At 35.2% G+C, this 15,700-nt stretch overlaps 1 protein-coding gene across 9 annotated transcripts in view; it reads left to right on the forward strand.

Annotated features, from left to right (window-relative positions):
* Positions 1-15,337, forward strand: part of SLC38A11 (solute carrier family 38 member 11) — a 59,730-nt gene extending 44,393 nt beyond the window's left edge. For 7 of the 9 annotated variants that reach the window (XM_078327524.1, XM_078327521.1, XM_078327520.1 and 4 more), the window contains 2 exons: positions 2,021-2,152; positions 12,197-15,337. In XM_078327524.1, the coding sequence (XP_078183650.1) occupies positions 2,021-2,152; positions 12,197-12,490 (426 nt within the window). In that variant the 3' untranslated portion in view covers positions 12,491-15,337. Of the gene's footprint in view, positions 1-2,020; positions 2,153-6,642; positions 6,801-12,196 lie in introns of those variants that run through there. The other 2 variants (XR_004744612.3, XM_078327519.1) reach the window with 2 other exon arrangements.
* Positions 15,338-15,700: the final 363 nt, after the last annotated feature.

Below are 15,700 nucleotides of genomic sequence, written 5' to 3' on the forward strand. Positions count from 1 at the left end.
ATCCTGCTTCACAGTGGGTCTTTCAGGGACCACACTGAAAAGGGCTCAGTAATAGGATCTGTTCCTAGAGGCTGTTTGTGCAGTGCACTATGTGAAAGGGTCTAATGTGCAAAGTGAAATATCTACAGAGCTTTAAATACACTAAGTAATCCGCAGGCTTCTTGAGGCAGGCCAGGGCTTACCCTAAGCCAGTCCCAGAGATAAGGAACTGACCACACAGGGAAACAGATGAGGGAAATGCCCAGCACTGTGTTTGTCCTTTACAACTAGCACTCCTCTTCCTTACACGCGTACAACTCACAGGCCAGTTCTCTATCTTGACTATAAAGGAGAAATAGACTGCACTATTTTTTTTTAACATAAGAGTCTTTCAAAACTATACTAGCTATTGTTAGATGCAGGAAATGACACTATTTTAGCTTCTGTCCAGTACTTAGGTTCAAATCTGATCTCTAGATCAGTAAGTGAGAACAGATGGTGCATTCTCACGTGGTTTCTAGTAAACTGCCTGTAGGCGGTCTGAGTCACTTCACCTGCACAACTTCTGTCTTTAGTACTTGAAACTTGAGTTTCCTTTCTAGCTGCTGTGACAGGAAGACAGAACTAAATCAAAATCTCTGCCACGATAGCAAATACTCAGCAGAGGAATGGTGTCTATACCTTTCCCTTCCCTTGCTCTTCATTCTGCATGCACACACACACATACAGACACAAATGTACAACTGACAAAAATATAATCGAACCGTTTCAATTCATAAAAGCCCTGAAAAGGCTGTCTTTTAATAAAGACAGATAAATATCTTACTGGCTGCCTCACTAAATGATTTTTCACTCTCACAATTACATCATAGAGGCATCTGTAAAAATGGATTTTAAACAAGATAACATTTGGAGAGACATTACAACTTCTGTTATTAATACCACCATTAAATTAATAGCAAAGTCTTGGCAGTATGTGACATATGGGAAGTGTTGCATATCCAGGCAGCACAGCGTAGAGAGATGGCTTCTTTATGACACCTCAGCATGTGACCCTCTCCTGTCATTTCCAACTCTTGCTTCACTGTTACTTTACACAGTGTCACTAGTCATTCAGACTATCTTCTCTTTATCCTCCATAGGTATCGTTCCTGTTCTTATCTCTTTGCTCTTTTATATGCTCTTGCCTCAGCCTGTAATTCTGCTCCAAATCCTGCCAAGGTAGGTCAAGCATTTAAGGGGTGCTGTAAAGGAGATTACTCTAAGGGAGACAGCGCTAGATACTTAAAGCTCCTTCCTTCTAGTCCTAAATTCTGCTCGATCTTTTTTGTCCTGTTATAAATTGATCTCAACTTGTTTTTTTAAGTTTGACTGTATACCTCCAAGAATTAATCCTTGAGAATAGGAATCATTTCCTTGGCATTGTATCTTTGCAAACCATATCACAGTGTGGGACACATTAGGTCGGCCATTTTATATTGCTTTTCTGATCTGAGTAGTAATGAAAAATGGTGATGAACTCTTCCTCATTTTTGGTGAGAAAAGGCAAGATAAAATAGACTTAAATTGTAACAAATAGGAATTCGTTTATATAGAATTAATTTACTGTTAGTAAAGGATATTAAACATCCAGTACTATTAAAGGAAATGTGATAGCTACTTTTTAGAGGCCATGCAAATAATCTAAATAGTATGTCTAGTTTGTTTTAGCAGTAACCTGTTGGACTCAAGAAAAAAGGGTAAGATAACTTTCCAAAGTCTCTCTTACACTTGAAAGACATATGTATTGAAACATTGGTATGCCACACTATAGGTCTGTAATATAATCCACTAATAGTTCAAGAAGGAATACTTGTTATTGATATGTCTGTCTATATGTAAGTACTTTGGAAAAAATAGAACATTCTTAGTGACTTGAGATTTCATTAATAGCCTTATTGGTAGTACCTTATATACTCCTAAATGCTATTATGAAATACTTCCTCAGTAAATCCTGCATGCCTTTCAAAGTCCCACTCATAATAATCTGTTTATTTGGCAGGTGATTGCCAATGTGTTTTTTGGTGGGAATCTTTCGTTGGTTTTCCACATTGTTGTAACAGTAATAGTCATCACTGTAGCCACGCTTGTGTCATTGCTGATTGACTGCCTTGGGATAGTTTTAGAACTCAATGTAAGTACATTTAAAGATTTATCTTTTCGCTCTAAATTTTTCCTTAAAAGATGGTGATTACATTTAACATAAGATGTATTTTCCTTAACACAAGTGTCACTTTTTGAAGTGGAATGAAAATATGTTTGTAATAGTAAATATTTTCAGTGATGATTTTGTGTACTTTATGGGACTCTAGTTTTAAAGCCATGGTTGTTTGGAGACATATGGGGTTGTCATGACTGGGTAGGCAGTGCTGTTGACCTCTAGTGGGTAGAGGCCAGGATACACATCCCACGATGTGCTGGCCTCTCACAGCAAAGAATTATCTCATTCAAAATGTCAACATTGCTGAAGTTCAGAAACCTTTGTTTAGAGTACTTTCACGTATTTAATTTACTATATAATACATAGGTGTTACTAAAAAATAACTATAAATTAAGTGGATTTTGACTTTTCTTTCTGCATAATAATATATCTAGTGAAATTTATGAAAAATATGAAAGGATTTGAGTTACATCTACTCACTTGCTATGACACAATTTCTTTTTCTCTAAATATTTTTCTCTCTCCAGACCTTTCTATTGTAGTCTGCACTGCCAGGATTTAAACAGAAGTCCTCATAATATCACAGTTGAATTAATCCTAGCTCTGTTTCAACTATCATATATTTAAGTTCTGCTTTCAGTTTATCGGCATCCTGCTAAAAAGTTTCCATTTTCCTACCAGAGCAAGTGCTTCTACAGGCTTGTCCTCTATGTAAAGCTATTTCCTATTTATTTCCCAAAATCTACTCTCAGCTCTAGTCAGTCTCATTTTTTGGCCTGTGAATAAATCATATCAATTCTTTCCATTATTCTTTGTCTTATCTGCTTTTTATTTCCTATCATGATTATTTTTCCTTCATTTCTGTCCAAATTTTATCAAAACCTTAAGATCCAGTACAACTTTTAAATCCTTTATTCACTGATCATATATTTATTGAGTAAGTACTGTGTGCCACACAATAGAATATAGGATGAATGTGATAAGAAAGGATCTATGCATTCTCACAAAGAAACACGAAAGTACAACTGCAATAATGAAGACAGAGGAAGCCGGGCACAGGGGCTCACGCTGTAATCTCAGCATTTTGGGAAGCCAAGGTGGATGGATTGCTTGAGCCCAGGAGTTGGAGACTAGCCTGGGCAGCATAGCAAAACCCCATCTCTACAAAAAATTAGCCGGGTTTGGTGGCACGGCTGTAGTCCCAGCTACTCAAGAGGCTGAGGTGAGAGGATTGCTTGAGCCTAGGAGTGGAGATGGTGCCACTGCACTCCAGCCTGGGCAACAGAGTGAGACCCTATCTAAAAAAAGAAGAAGAAGGAGAAGGAGAAGAAGAAGAAGAGGAAGAGGAAGAAGACGAAGAAGAAGAAGAGACAGAGGGAAGTGGATGGATTCCCAAAACACATTTTTGAGAAGAGATTGGCACAATTTTGTGACACAGATTTCATTGGGAAGACATGGGGCAGAATGACTTCTTGGTTTTATTCTGTGGAACTAGAATAATGATGCCATTTGCTAAGACAGGAATGGAAGTTGTTCTCCCACTACAAAGTGGTTAATCTCCTTCTATAATCCATGTAGAAGTTCTCATCAGAATCACCCACCATTTAGCGTTTATTGGTCATGCATCACAGGGAAGGGAAACCTGTATAGTTTCCCTTCCCAAGGAAAGGGATCCTAAGTCATCATTTACTCATTTCATTGAGAATTAAGGCATAAGTGAAGGTATTATTGTCAGTTCCCAAGTTACTATGTCAGCCAGATGCCATTTTGATTTGAAACTCCATACAAAGGCAGGTGGGAATTCAGTCAGGGATCCTACTGGGTACTTTCTTACAAATGGAAAGTAGAGCACAGGCAGTTTTCAAAACTTGAGGGAACTGGAGAATTGTCTTTTCCACCAACAGTGGAAGGAAGGAAGGAAAGCTCATAGGAAAGTAAGCAAGTGCCAAAGTCAAAGTTTACCTTCTTCCCAATTTTGCATAGGCCAAAGACTAGCAGGGCCACTAAAAATTATTTCACATACCAACCTTGATTTGTGTAGAAGGATCACTGCTACATGAATGTGCTGACTTAATTTATGTATTATCTTGTGTAATGTATTGTTGTAACAGTCTACAATCTTGCCTTACCTAACAATTGGTAAGCTCTTTGAAGAAAAGAATACCTAACCACCTCCTCCCTCCTCCATAGTATTTGGCACAGTGCTAAGAACACAGTGCTCAAAGTATTGCATGGGTGATTGCACCTTGGGACTACAGTTCAGGATTTATTTCTATAAATATTCCTAGACATAACATACTTTCTGTAATGTAGTACCAGGAAATGAAGTGTTACAAAAAATGGTTGGTGTTGAATCTTTCAGCTACGCTGTGGAGCTAATCAACATAATGATTTCCAAACCCTGTTTTTTTCTATTTTATGAATTATCTTGTTTGAGTCCATAAATTTGTTTGTTGATATTTTAGGATTTTGTTGTGAGACAAAATATATTTATTATCTGCCTGAACAGTCACTACATCTTGATAACACAACAAACTTTTTTGTTTTCAAGTTAATCGAGTACACATATATTGCTCATTTTTCAGGAATGGTATATTTTTTGTAAATCTAACCATTACTTTCTGTGAAGTTAATTGCTAATCTCCATGGTATTCGCACAACAAAATTGTAGGCACATAATCATATTAAATTTCTCTATTATACTTATATTGGAAACTTTTTTTGGTTAAGACAGAATTCTGGTGTTACAGAGTAGTCATAGAATAGTACCTTGTGAATAGCTATTATAAAGTCAAGATCTGAGCTGGTCCTGGAGGACTATTTTTAAAATTTAAAATATGATTCAAGATCTTTAGATTCTTTAAAACTTGATTATATAGACGTACATTAAAAATTAGAGTGCTAAATTGTCTGTTACAACCTCAGAACCCAAGACAATTATGCTAGTTTTAAAATACTTTGTAAGAATTAATAAAATCCGGGATTCATTCTCAGACCACTTTAGAATATGTGTTTTTCACCTCAGTAAGTCTTTTGGTGTACATAATAACATATTCAAATCTTTACTCAACTCCTTTTTGTGTGGGCACTTACCATGTCTAATAGAGCCAAATCAAGCATCATGTCTGTCAGTAACTAATACACGCTGTATCACACAACACATTAGAAGTAACAAAGTATGCTGTGTTCCACTTTATAATAATAATGTGGGCCAGGAGCTGTGGTTCATTATATGTAATAATACAAGAATAACATTATCATCATCATCATCATCATCATAAGGTGGGCCAGCACTTTGGGAGGCTGATGCGGGTGGATCACCTGAGGTCAGGAGTTCAAGACCTGCCTGGCCTACATGGTGAAACCCCTTCTCTACTAAAAAATCCAAAATATATTAGCCAGGTATGGTGACATGTGCCTGTAGTCCCAGCTACTAGGGAGGCTGAGGCAGGAGAATCACTTGAACCCGGGAGGTAGAGGTTGAAGTGAGCCAAGATCAATCATAGCACTCCAGCCTGGGCAATAGAATGAGAATCCATCTCAAAATGATAATAGTAATAATAACGTGAGCTACCATGTATTGAGTACTTACTTTGTACCAGGTACTTTGCATGCATCATCTCCTTTTATCTATATTCAGTGGACAGATGAAGAAACTGAGGCACTGCATGATTAAATAGCCTGAAGTCATTTTAGTTACAAGTAAAAAAAAATCAAGATTTGAACACAGGCATTTGGACTCTAAACTCACATTTTAAATCATTATACTGCTCTGAGACTTCCTAAGCATAAGATTTTAAATTATGTAAAATAATTATTCTCATTTCTCTATCCACTTTCTTAGGTTATAAAATCTATGCATTGAGTTTATCTGTAAGAAAGGTTAAGAGTAATCTATGATACATATATAGAGACTTTAATAATGAGTTAAAACATACCAGGAGATGAAATAAAATGGAACTAAAAGGTTTTTGTCTTAATAATTTTTAGTTAATAACTTTCACCTTAGTAATTGTAATACTTTAGAAATGTAGTTAATAGCTTTTATCTTAGGTAACAATTTTAGGACTTTATTCTTTTTTATTTTGGCTTCTGAGCTTCACAGATGAAATGAATAATGAGCTTCACAGGTGAGATAGGGATCTTGCAAAGTTAGAGAAATGCTACTATTTAGTATAACCAAATAATATGGAATAAAATAATTTCAGGTTGTATTAGTTATTAAATTTAAAAAAATAGAACTTTGCTTTCCTTTTTTTTTTGTTTTCATGGCAGTAGATAACAATGAAATATTTTTCCAAAGCAAACACACACACTAAGTTTTAAAGGTTTCATTTTAGAAGCAAATCAAATAAACGTAAGTACTATTTTTGATAACAAGAATCTAGCATCTTAGCACTAATGTTGCTATTGGAGAAAACAGGCGTCTACAGTAATTGGGCCCTATGGGTTTCTGCTTGCAGCAGTACAAAGAGAGAAAATGAAGCAGCTGGTGCTTGTGGCCAGTGTAACCAGCTCATCAAGCATTGTGTGCAGTTTACAGTGGAAGGAAGAAAGCAAGCCAAATGCCAACAAGAGCCCAGATAGAGAAATACAGTCTTCAGGGTGAGCAAGCCATAGTCTCAGTTGCCAAAGATTTCCTGAGCAAGAGAGACTTTCTTTTTAAAGTATAGGAGTGAATTTCATGAGTTTGGATTGATTACAAAGTAGAAATTTAAAAGATGTGTAAGAATTATTTTATTTAGTTTCCAGCTTTCTTGCATCATTTGAGAGTTTTCTATCCAGATAGGAAAGCTCAGACACTTTTTCAATCTGTACTGGCAATAAAAATCTTCAATAGCTTCTGTTCTTTCTCTCCAGCAAGCTGCAAAATGCTCTGGCATCCATAGTATTATTATCAATTAATAAGTACTGTCCCACCTTTGTAACTTAGACTATATTTTGTTGTCTTTTTAATAAGCAGTTATGGTTTTACATCCTGTCGAGCAATTTCAGAAATTATTCCAAAGTCAGTGGTGTATCCTTAATCAAGTCTACATTAAAGAGAGCAAATAAGCTAGACTGGTTCATAGGGAATAGATCAGCTGCAAACACATTATCATTTTACTGATGATCTTGATTTCTAGCAACAACCTTTAGTAAGACAGAGCTTTTAAATATCAAAAAAAAAAGTGGCTGGTATCTAAAAAAGATAGTCAACTGGACTTCTTCCAGTAGAAATATGAGCTATATAGTTTTTCCTCTAATTGCTACTTTCTCAACACTTACTAATTATAACATAAACAGAATTCCCATTGCTTTGCACTGCCCAGCAAGTTAAGTTTGGAAGAGTACCAAAAGGCTGACTGATGACAACTTCTTAGCAGAAGCTGGGTGCAGTTTTCATCCTGATAACACCTTCATAATCTGCAGTTCCAGATGAATTAGCTACATGTTTGTTCCTACAAAGAGGAGACCACAACACACACACACACATTTGTATTTGAAGTACTTTCTGTTGTTTTCATAAATTGTTATTTTAAAGAAATCAAGGGGTAATACTTTTTGTTATAAATAGAGACCAAATTTTACAGTATTTTCCATCACTTAAAAAGCACTGTTAATTCCAAATGACAGGATAGAACCTATGCAATTCATAGTACATTTCCTTCTAGCTATTTGATAACTAATCTTTTATTTTTTGTGTCCCTTTGTAGATACTCATTTGAATTCAGATGCTATGTATAAATGGCAAAAGTATATTTTCCATATATTTTAAATTAGAACATAATTTTGGTATGTTTTAGTATTTTTTCATTCTTATGGCTCTTACTTTGGAACTATTTTCCATGCAGTGTGGTCTATACTATTCTTTCTTTGGACACCTTTGTTTTTGTAAAAATTCAAAAACTTATATTATTGGAATAATAGTAATAATATTTCTGGTATGGAAATATTGCTTTGTATAAAACACAGCAATCTTATTAACTGGTATGAGAATATAGTCATTTTAAAGCTATTTTTAAGTTTCAATTTATAATTTTACATCATCCAACTTCAAATTTATTTTGCTGTTATTTTTCCTGGAGAAAATTTACCAAAATAATGTGTCAAAAAGCTTTTAAACCATAGGCGATAGTTGCACTGGGTTTCATTATACTATTCTTTCTACTTTTGTTATACTTACAAATTAACTTTTAAATTTAGAAAAACATATTTTGTGAAAAGCCTGCATTTAGTTGTAAAGCAGTATCACATTTGTTACTGATTTTATATATTAAACATTTATATTTTATTATTTCAGAAAACAACATTTGTGAAATGTTATATTAACAGAATGAAAAATAAAAACTACATGATTGGCTGGGTGCAGTGGCTCATACCTGTAATCCCAGTACTTTGGGAGGCTGAGGTGAGAGGATCACTTGAGCCCAGAAGTTAGAGACGAGCTGGGGCAACATAGTGAGACTTCGTCTCTGCAAAAAATTAGCCAGGCTGTAGTCTCAACAATTGTAGTCTCAAAAACTCAGGATGCTGAGTCTCAACAACTCAGGATGCCTGTATTCTCAACAACTCAGGATGCTAAGGTGGGAGGATCACTTGAGCTCAGGAGGTTAAGGCTGAACTGTGATCATGCTAGTGCACTCTAGCCTAGGCAACAGAGTGAGACCCTGTCTCCAAAATAAAAGGAGAGAGAGAAAACAAAAAATACATGATTATTTCAACTGGTGCAAAAAAAGCATTTGACAAAATTTAGTATCATTTCTTGATAGAAACTCTTTTAACAGCTTATATATAAAGAGAGGAAACTTCTCAAACTAATAAAGGCTATTTATGAAAAATCCACAGCTAACATCATAATTAGTAGGAACAACTGAAGGCTTTTCTACTAAGATCCAGTAAAAGGTAAGGATACCAACTCTCACCACTTGTCTTCAAGGTAATACTGGAGGTACCAGAAAGAGTGATCAGAAAAGAAAAATGAAAGGCATCCAAATTGGAAAAGAAGAAGTAAAATTATTTCTATTTGCAGATGACATGATCCTATATGCAGAAAACCTCAAAGATTCCAAAAATAGTGCTAGAACTAATAAATTAATTCAGTAAAGTTTCATGACACAAACCAACATACAAAAATCAGTAGCATTTTTATACACAAATAATTACCTAGCTGAAAAAGAAATCAAGAAAACAATGTCATTTATGATAGCATAAAAAATATGTTGGAATAAATTTAACCAAAGAGGTGAAAGATTTATATACTGAAAATTATAAAACCTTGATGAAGGAAATTTAAAAAGACACAAATAAATGGACTGTATAAATAAATGGAAAGATATGCTGTGAATAGATCTGAAGAATTAATATTTTTAAAATGTTTATACTACCCAAAACAATATATAAATTCAACCTAATTTCTAACAAAATTCTAATGGCATTCTTCACAGAAATAGGAAAAACAATCCCCAGATTCCTACAGAACCACAAAAGACCTAAATAGCCAGAGCAATACTGAGAAAGAGAACGAAGTTGAAGGCATCACACTTCCCCATTTAAAATGATATTATAAAGCTGCAGTAATTGAAACAGTATGGTACTGGCATAAAAACACAAATATAGACCAATGAAACATAAAAGAGAGCCAAGAAAGAAATCTAAACATACAGTCAACAAAATTAGAGTCAACTAGTTTTCTACAAGGGACAGTTTTCAATAATGATGCTGGCAAAACTGGTTTCCTAAATGCCAAAGAGTGAAATTGGACCCTGATCATACACCATACACAAAAATCAACTCAAAATGGGTAAGATGCCTAAGTGTAAGGCCCAAAATTATAAAACTCCTAAAAGAGAACATAGGGTAAAGTCTCCTTGACGTTAGCCTTGCAAATTATTTTTTTGAATATCACACTAAAACCTCACACCATAAAAGCAAAAATAAATAAATAGGACTACATCAAACTAAAAGACCTCTGCAGAGAAAACAAACAAAAATGAAAACAAAAGCTGCAACAAATTACAACCTACAGAAGACTGGGAAAAATATTTGCAAACCATCTGATAAGGAGTTACAATAAAAAAAAATTTACAAACAATTCTTATAACTCAATTGCATAAAAACAAGTAACTTGATTAAAAAATAGGTAAAGGACCCCAGCAGATATTTCTCTAAAGAAGACATGAAAATGGCCAACAGGTACATGAAAAAAGTGCTCAACATCATTAGTCATCAGGAAAATGCAAATTAAAACCACTAGGCAATATCACTTCATACCCTTTAGGGTGGCTATAATGAAAAACGCCAGAACTAACAAATGTTGACAGAGGTGTGGAGAGAAGGGAACCCTAGTATACTGCTGGTGGAAATGTACATTGGACTAGTCAATATGGAAAACAGAATGGAGGTTCCTAAAGAAATTAAAAATGGAACTTCGATATGACCCAGGAATATCTATTCTGGGTATATACCGAAAAAAGATGAAATCACCACCTCATAAAGATATCTACACTCCCATGTTTATTGAAACATTATTCACAATAGTGAAGAGATGGAGACAACCTCAGTGTTCCTTGATGTATGAATGTATCAAGAAAATATCATATAGATCTGTTTATAATATGGCATATTATTCAGCCTTGAAAAAGGATATCCTGCCATTAGTCACAGCATGAATAGACCCAAAAAACATTATGTTAAGTGAAATGAGCAGGACACAGAAAGCAAAATATTACGTGATCTCTCATATATGGAATAATTTTTAAATGTCTAATATAGAGACTTAAATGTAAAAGAATAAAACTGTGATTACCAGGGGCAGGAAACAAAAGGAGGAAATGTAGAGAGGTAGGTCAGAGAATTCAAAGTAACAGATATGTAGGATGAATAAGTCTACAGATTTAATGTACAATATGAGGGCTGTAATTTATAAAAGTGTATTATGTTTGGGACATTTGTTAAATGAGTAGATTTTGGCTGCTCTCATCACCGAAGAAGTAACTATGTGAGATGATAGATATGTTAATTTACTTCAATACAATAATCATTTTACTCTCTGTATGTATTCTATAACAGCATGTTGTAAACCTCAAATATACACAATAAAATTTATTTTTTAATGTATGTTTTATGGCTTAAGAGAATATTTGTCATAAAATTTTAATGTATTTTATTAATATGTTACATTTTTAAATATACTATGATTAAAATTTAACATAATCAGAAAAACATTATGGAAAATGCATTAAATGTTAACATTTATATTGTTTGCTAAGTTTTTAATGTGAATTAGCCTATTTGAGGAGAAAGTCTCTTCCTTTGACATCAATAGCTCTTGGTATTTTTGTAATAGACAATTCTACTCATTAATTTAAATCTGACATTGCTTCTTAATTGGGTTTATTCCTAGCTAATGTGGGGAAGGGTGAATAAATTATAGTCATTTAGCTCTGCTGTTGGCTTTCTTGGTAATTGATGCGCTTAGTTTTATTTGAAAGAGGATTTGGAAATGCTATTTTATGTTAAATGTCTTAGGGTTATAGTTTTTCTTTCTCACACAACTTCCTCACAAGCTCAGGTAAAAAAGAAAGACATCACACCCCCTATAGAATTTCCCAAAATTTCCCTTTTATATACAAATGACAAATGACCATTCTTGTTTGAAGTACATAGTGGATACACAGTAATTTTAAAAGAAGAATATAAGGAAATGTGATGAAGTGAAAATATGGGAAATTTCAAGAGTGCTGGAGTCAGTCCTATCATCTGCTTTATTTTCTATATTATTTTCTGATAATATTTTCTCAAGTCTGATATTGTTATACTGTTTCATTATTTTCATTTGTAAATATGCCAACGGAAAAGGCAAAACCTATTTCTAAGTCTTTCTTAGAATTATTTTCTTTCCCTTCTTTGATTCAACCGAACATATCAAGTGTTTAACATGTGCATGAAAGATACATTTTGTAAGTGCTTTAAAAAGCTGTCCAAAGAATGTTTCCATCTAGTAACCTTATCTTGTTTCTTGTTTTCATCATGCAGGGTGTGCTCTGTGCAACTCCCCTCATTTTTATCATTCCATCAGCCTGTTATCTGAAACTGTCTGAAGAACCAAAGACACACTCAGATAAGATTATGTCTTGTGTCATGCTTCCCATTGGTGCTGTGGTGATGGTTTTTGGATTCGTCATGGCTGTTACAAATCCTCAAGACTGCACCCACGGGCAGGAAATGTTCTACTGCTTTCCTGACAATTTCTCTCTCACAAATACCTCAGATTCTCACGTTCAGCAGACAACGCAACTTTCTATTTTAAATATTAGTCTCTTTCAGTGAGTTGACTGCTTTAAAAAATATGTATGTTTTTATAGAATTTAAACCACGTGACATTTACAGATGTTTTCGTCTCTATTTATATTGTAAAAGTATTATTTTGGCATTTATCAAGGCGGTTTTCATGACTCTTTAGTGCAATATAAAAGATAAAAGAAAAGAAAAATGGAATGTATTTTACCTTTAACTGGAAGAGAGTAAATGTTTTGTTCTAATGACTACACTACACTACTGATAATTGAAGAAAGGAGAGTGAAGCGTTTAGCATTTTCTGCCATCCCCCATTTATTTAATATGCAAACCAGAATATTGTGCTCCAAAATAAGTAGGTGATTGTGGGTTGGAATTTTGTGTAGGTGTCCTTTGGCGGGGGAGGAGGGGTGGATTTTTTCTTTGTCCTTAAGAGTCTGTGGAATTGAAGGGAAGGGAAACCCAAAACTATTGAAAATAATACATAAATTTTAGTAGCATTTGTTATTTAAAGGGAAGTGGATCCCTGGAGAAATGAGCAAAGGACATTCCATGCAAGGAAGCCTGAAACATAGACGGGCTGTGAGGAGCAAGGTGTGTGAGGAATCAAATCACCTCCCATCTTCTGATGCCTTGGGAATACAGTGGCAACACCATTATAAAAAAGGGGTTGGGCAGGGGCAAGACACAGTTGTTCTGTGGCAAAAGCCAACGAGATCGGTTACACATCAGATTCGGATCTGCTGGATTTGAGGTGTGGTCAGAAATGTACAACTGGAAGCTGACCTTTGAGACTAGAAATGTGTAAGAAGAATCAGGGCTATAGAAGAAGGATTCTCAGTCCACTCAGGGTTCCTTGGAGAGATTTCTGGGAGCTCTTGTTGACTGGGTCTTTGGAAGCAAATACTGAGACAGAGTTTGTTATAACTGATAGGAGAGAGGGGAAAGGAGGTTTGGTAGGGAAAGGTAGAACTGCAATGCAGGCTGACCTCAGCCAGCCCCAAGGGGAAGCTGGTGCATACATGACCCATCAGAACTGTCCCTGTTCGGGGGAAATAGGGAGGTTTTCCTCCGTCAGTCATCGAATGTAGACATCTGGAGAAGGATGAGTTCTTGGGCTAGGCAGCTCTTTGCAGCAGAGCAAACCCTAAAGGAACTGAGAGCTGGAGGCGGTCTGCTGATAGCTTTGTTACCACATGCTTCCTTGCAGGGGGATCCGGGAGACACAGCTGTGCCCACCACAGATGCCCTCCGTTTTTACTGAAGATTTTTGAATGACTTTTTAATGAAGATTTTGTGTCTTCATATCTATGGCAATCTTTAAAAAGTAGCATGAAAATTTCGGGCCATCTGGATGGCCTCCTTGTATCAAATATCACCTAAGATTTCCATTTCATTTGTATTCCAATCAGGTTGTGATCTGTGGTACTACATTAATTGTTGCCAAATAACAAGACTCTATCACAAGCAGAGCTAATACATATATGATGAGTTTGTACAAATCAAATGCAAAAAAAAAATCCTACAGGAAGTGTATTAAGGGTAGGTTCACAGTAGTTTGAATAAAGTGTTGAGAGCTGAGTCATTGTGTGACTCATACTGAGAAAGGCCTGTTGAACACAAAGGAAGATGCATTTTAGCAGGTAGAACCATGCTCAAGGTTTTAGTGGTGATTTGTTTTATCAATAAAACATTATCCTTGCCAATAAATTAATTTAAATTCTGTTGGATAGCTTTTCTGTACTTAACTTATAAATTTGTTTTTTTATAGTTAAGGTCATAAGGCTAAGCATTTTGTGCATGTTTTTAGATTGGTATATGTTTAGGTAAAATATAATAAAAATGCTTTCATTCCATGTAAGAAATTTTTGCCACAGTCTATCCTTACGTTGCTCAAGACTGAGAAACCCTGACCTACATAGTTATTAAATAAAGTCATGAGGGATGAGATCTCTATGCGTGTACAAAGAGAAGCATGTCAAGGATAACAAAATGTAGCACATAACTATCTCTTATCTTGTACTTTGATGTTGCTTCATTGCTTCATACTCTTCAAGTAGATGAAAGCTCCTTGTAGGAATCGAGTGCAGCATTACCACCTAATAAATATTTGTTAGTTTATTTGTTTTCAGTCAGCTATAGAACAAGACTGCCTATGACCCAGTTATTAGCTGCATGGATTACCAGTAGCTTTCAAATTATAATTGAATAAATCTTAGGAACTCACATTTATTTTGCAAGAATAGTTGCATGTTTATTTTGCCACCATGCATAACTGCAAGAGCCCCATCCCCCCAATCTATTTTCTGCCTCAATTCAGTAAAAGATTCCCCTGAAAATCTTCCCACCGTTCCCACTTGTTGCCCCTCAAAAAGCAACTTAAAGGTCTTAAACAGGTTTTTGAAACTGTCACTACGCTAAGTGCTTCTTAACTCTAAAAAGGCAGCGGTAGGCAGGAATCATATGTTTACACACAAATGAGAACATCTAGCAATATACTTCCTTTGAAAACATAAGTTGGATAGCATCTGTGTAATTTAAAAATTGAGTCATTATTCATTTATTATAGAATCTTTATTAACAACGCTAACTTGAACCATCTTAAAACATTAGAATGAGTAAATTGTCTATGGCCATACCACCTTCAATGCATCAAATCTCATTTGATCTTGGAAACTAAGCAGGGTGGGGCCTGGTTAGTACTTGGATGGGAGAATGGGTAAACTGCCTTGCCTGGACTATTTTCAGTGATGCCAAACAATAATTGTTGCCTCTTGTTTTTCTTAAAAGGAGACTGAATCAAACTAAGAAATTTTCAATTTGTCCTCTGCTGAAGTCACATTGTACACGTCTGTTTAATTAAAGATACATTGAACAGAATAGGTCTCCTTCTGGTTTATCTGCTGTAGCCTTGCTTAGGAAAGGAATAATAGTCTGTTCTTAATTAGGGGTGGTTATTGATTGGAGCAAGTATTGTCAGGTAGTCCAAGAGTGGCCCCAGCATGAATCGGTGAGTGACCATGAGGTCACTTACGGTCACCCATCAGTAAGGGTACCCATGAATGCTTTACTAACTGTGGCAAGGATAATAACTTGCTACCTCAATAGAATAAGCACTTTTAAGAATTTATACTTAGTCTAAAAATGTATACAGAATTTGCCAGGATGGCAGAGCAAATATGTAGAGTAGACCAGAGATGCTGTGACCTAGAGAACACAGACCAGGAAAGAAAGGAAAGTGCC

The sequence above is a fragment of the Callithrix jacchus genome, chromosome 6, assembly GCF_049354715.1.
Source record: "Callithrix jacchus isolate 240 chromosome 6, calJac240_pri, whole genome shotgun sequence".
NCBI classification, from domain to species: Eukaryota; Metazoa; Chordata; class Mammalia; order Primates; family Cebidae; genus Callithrix; species Callithrix jacchus.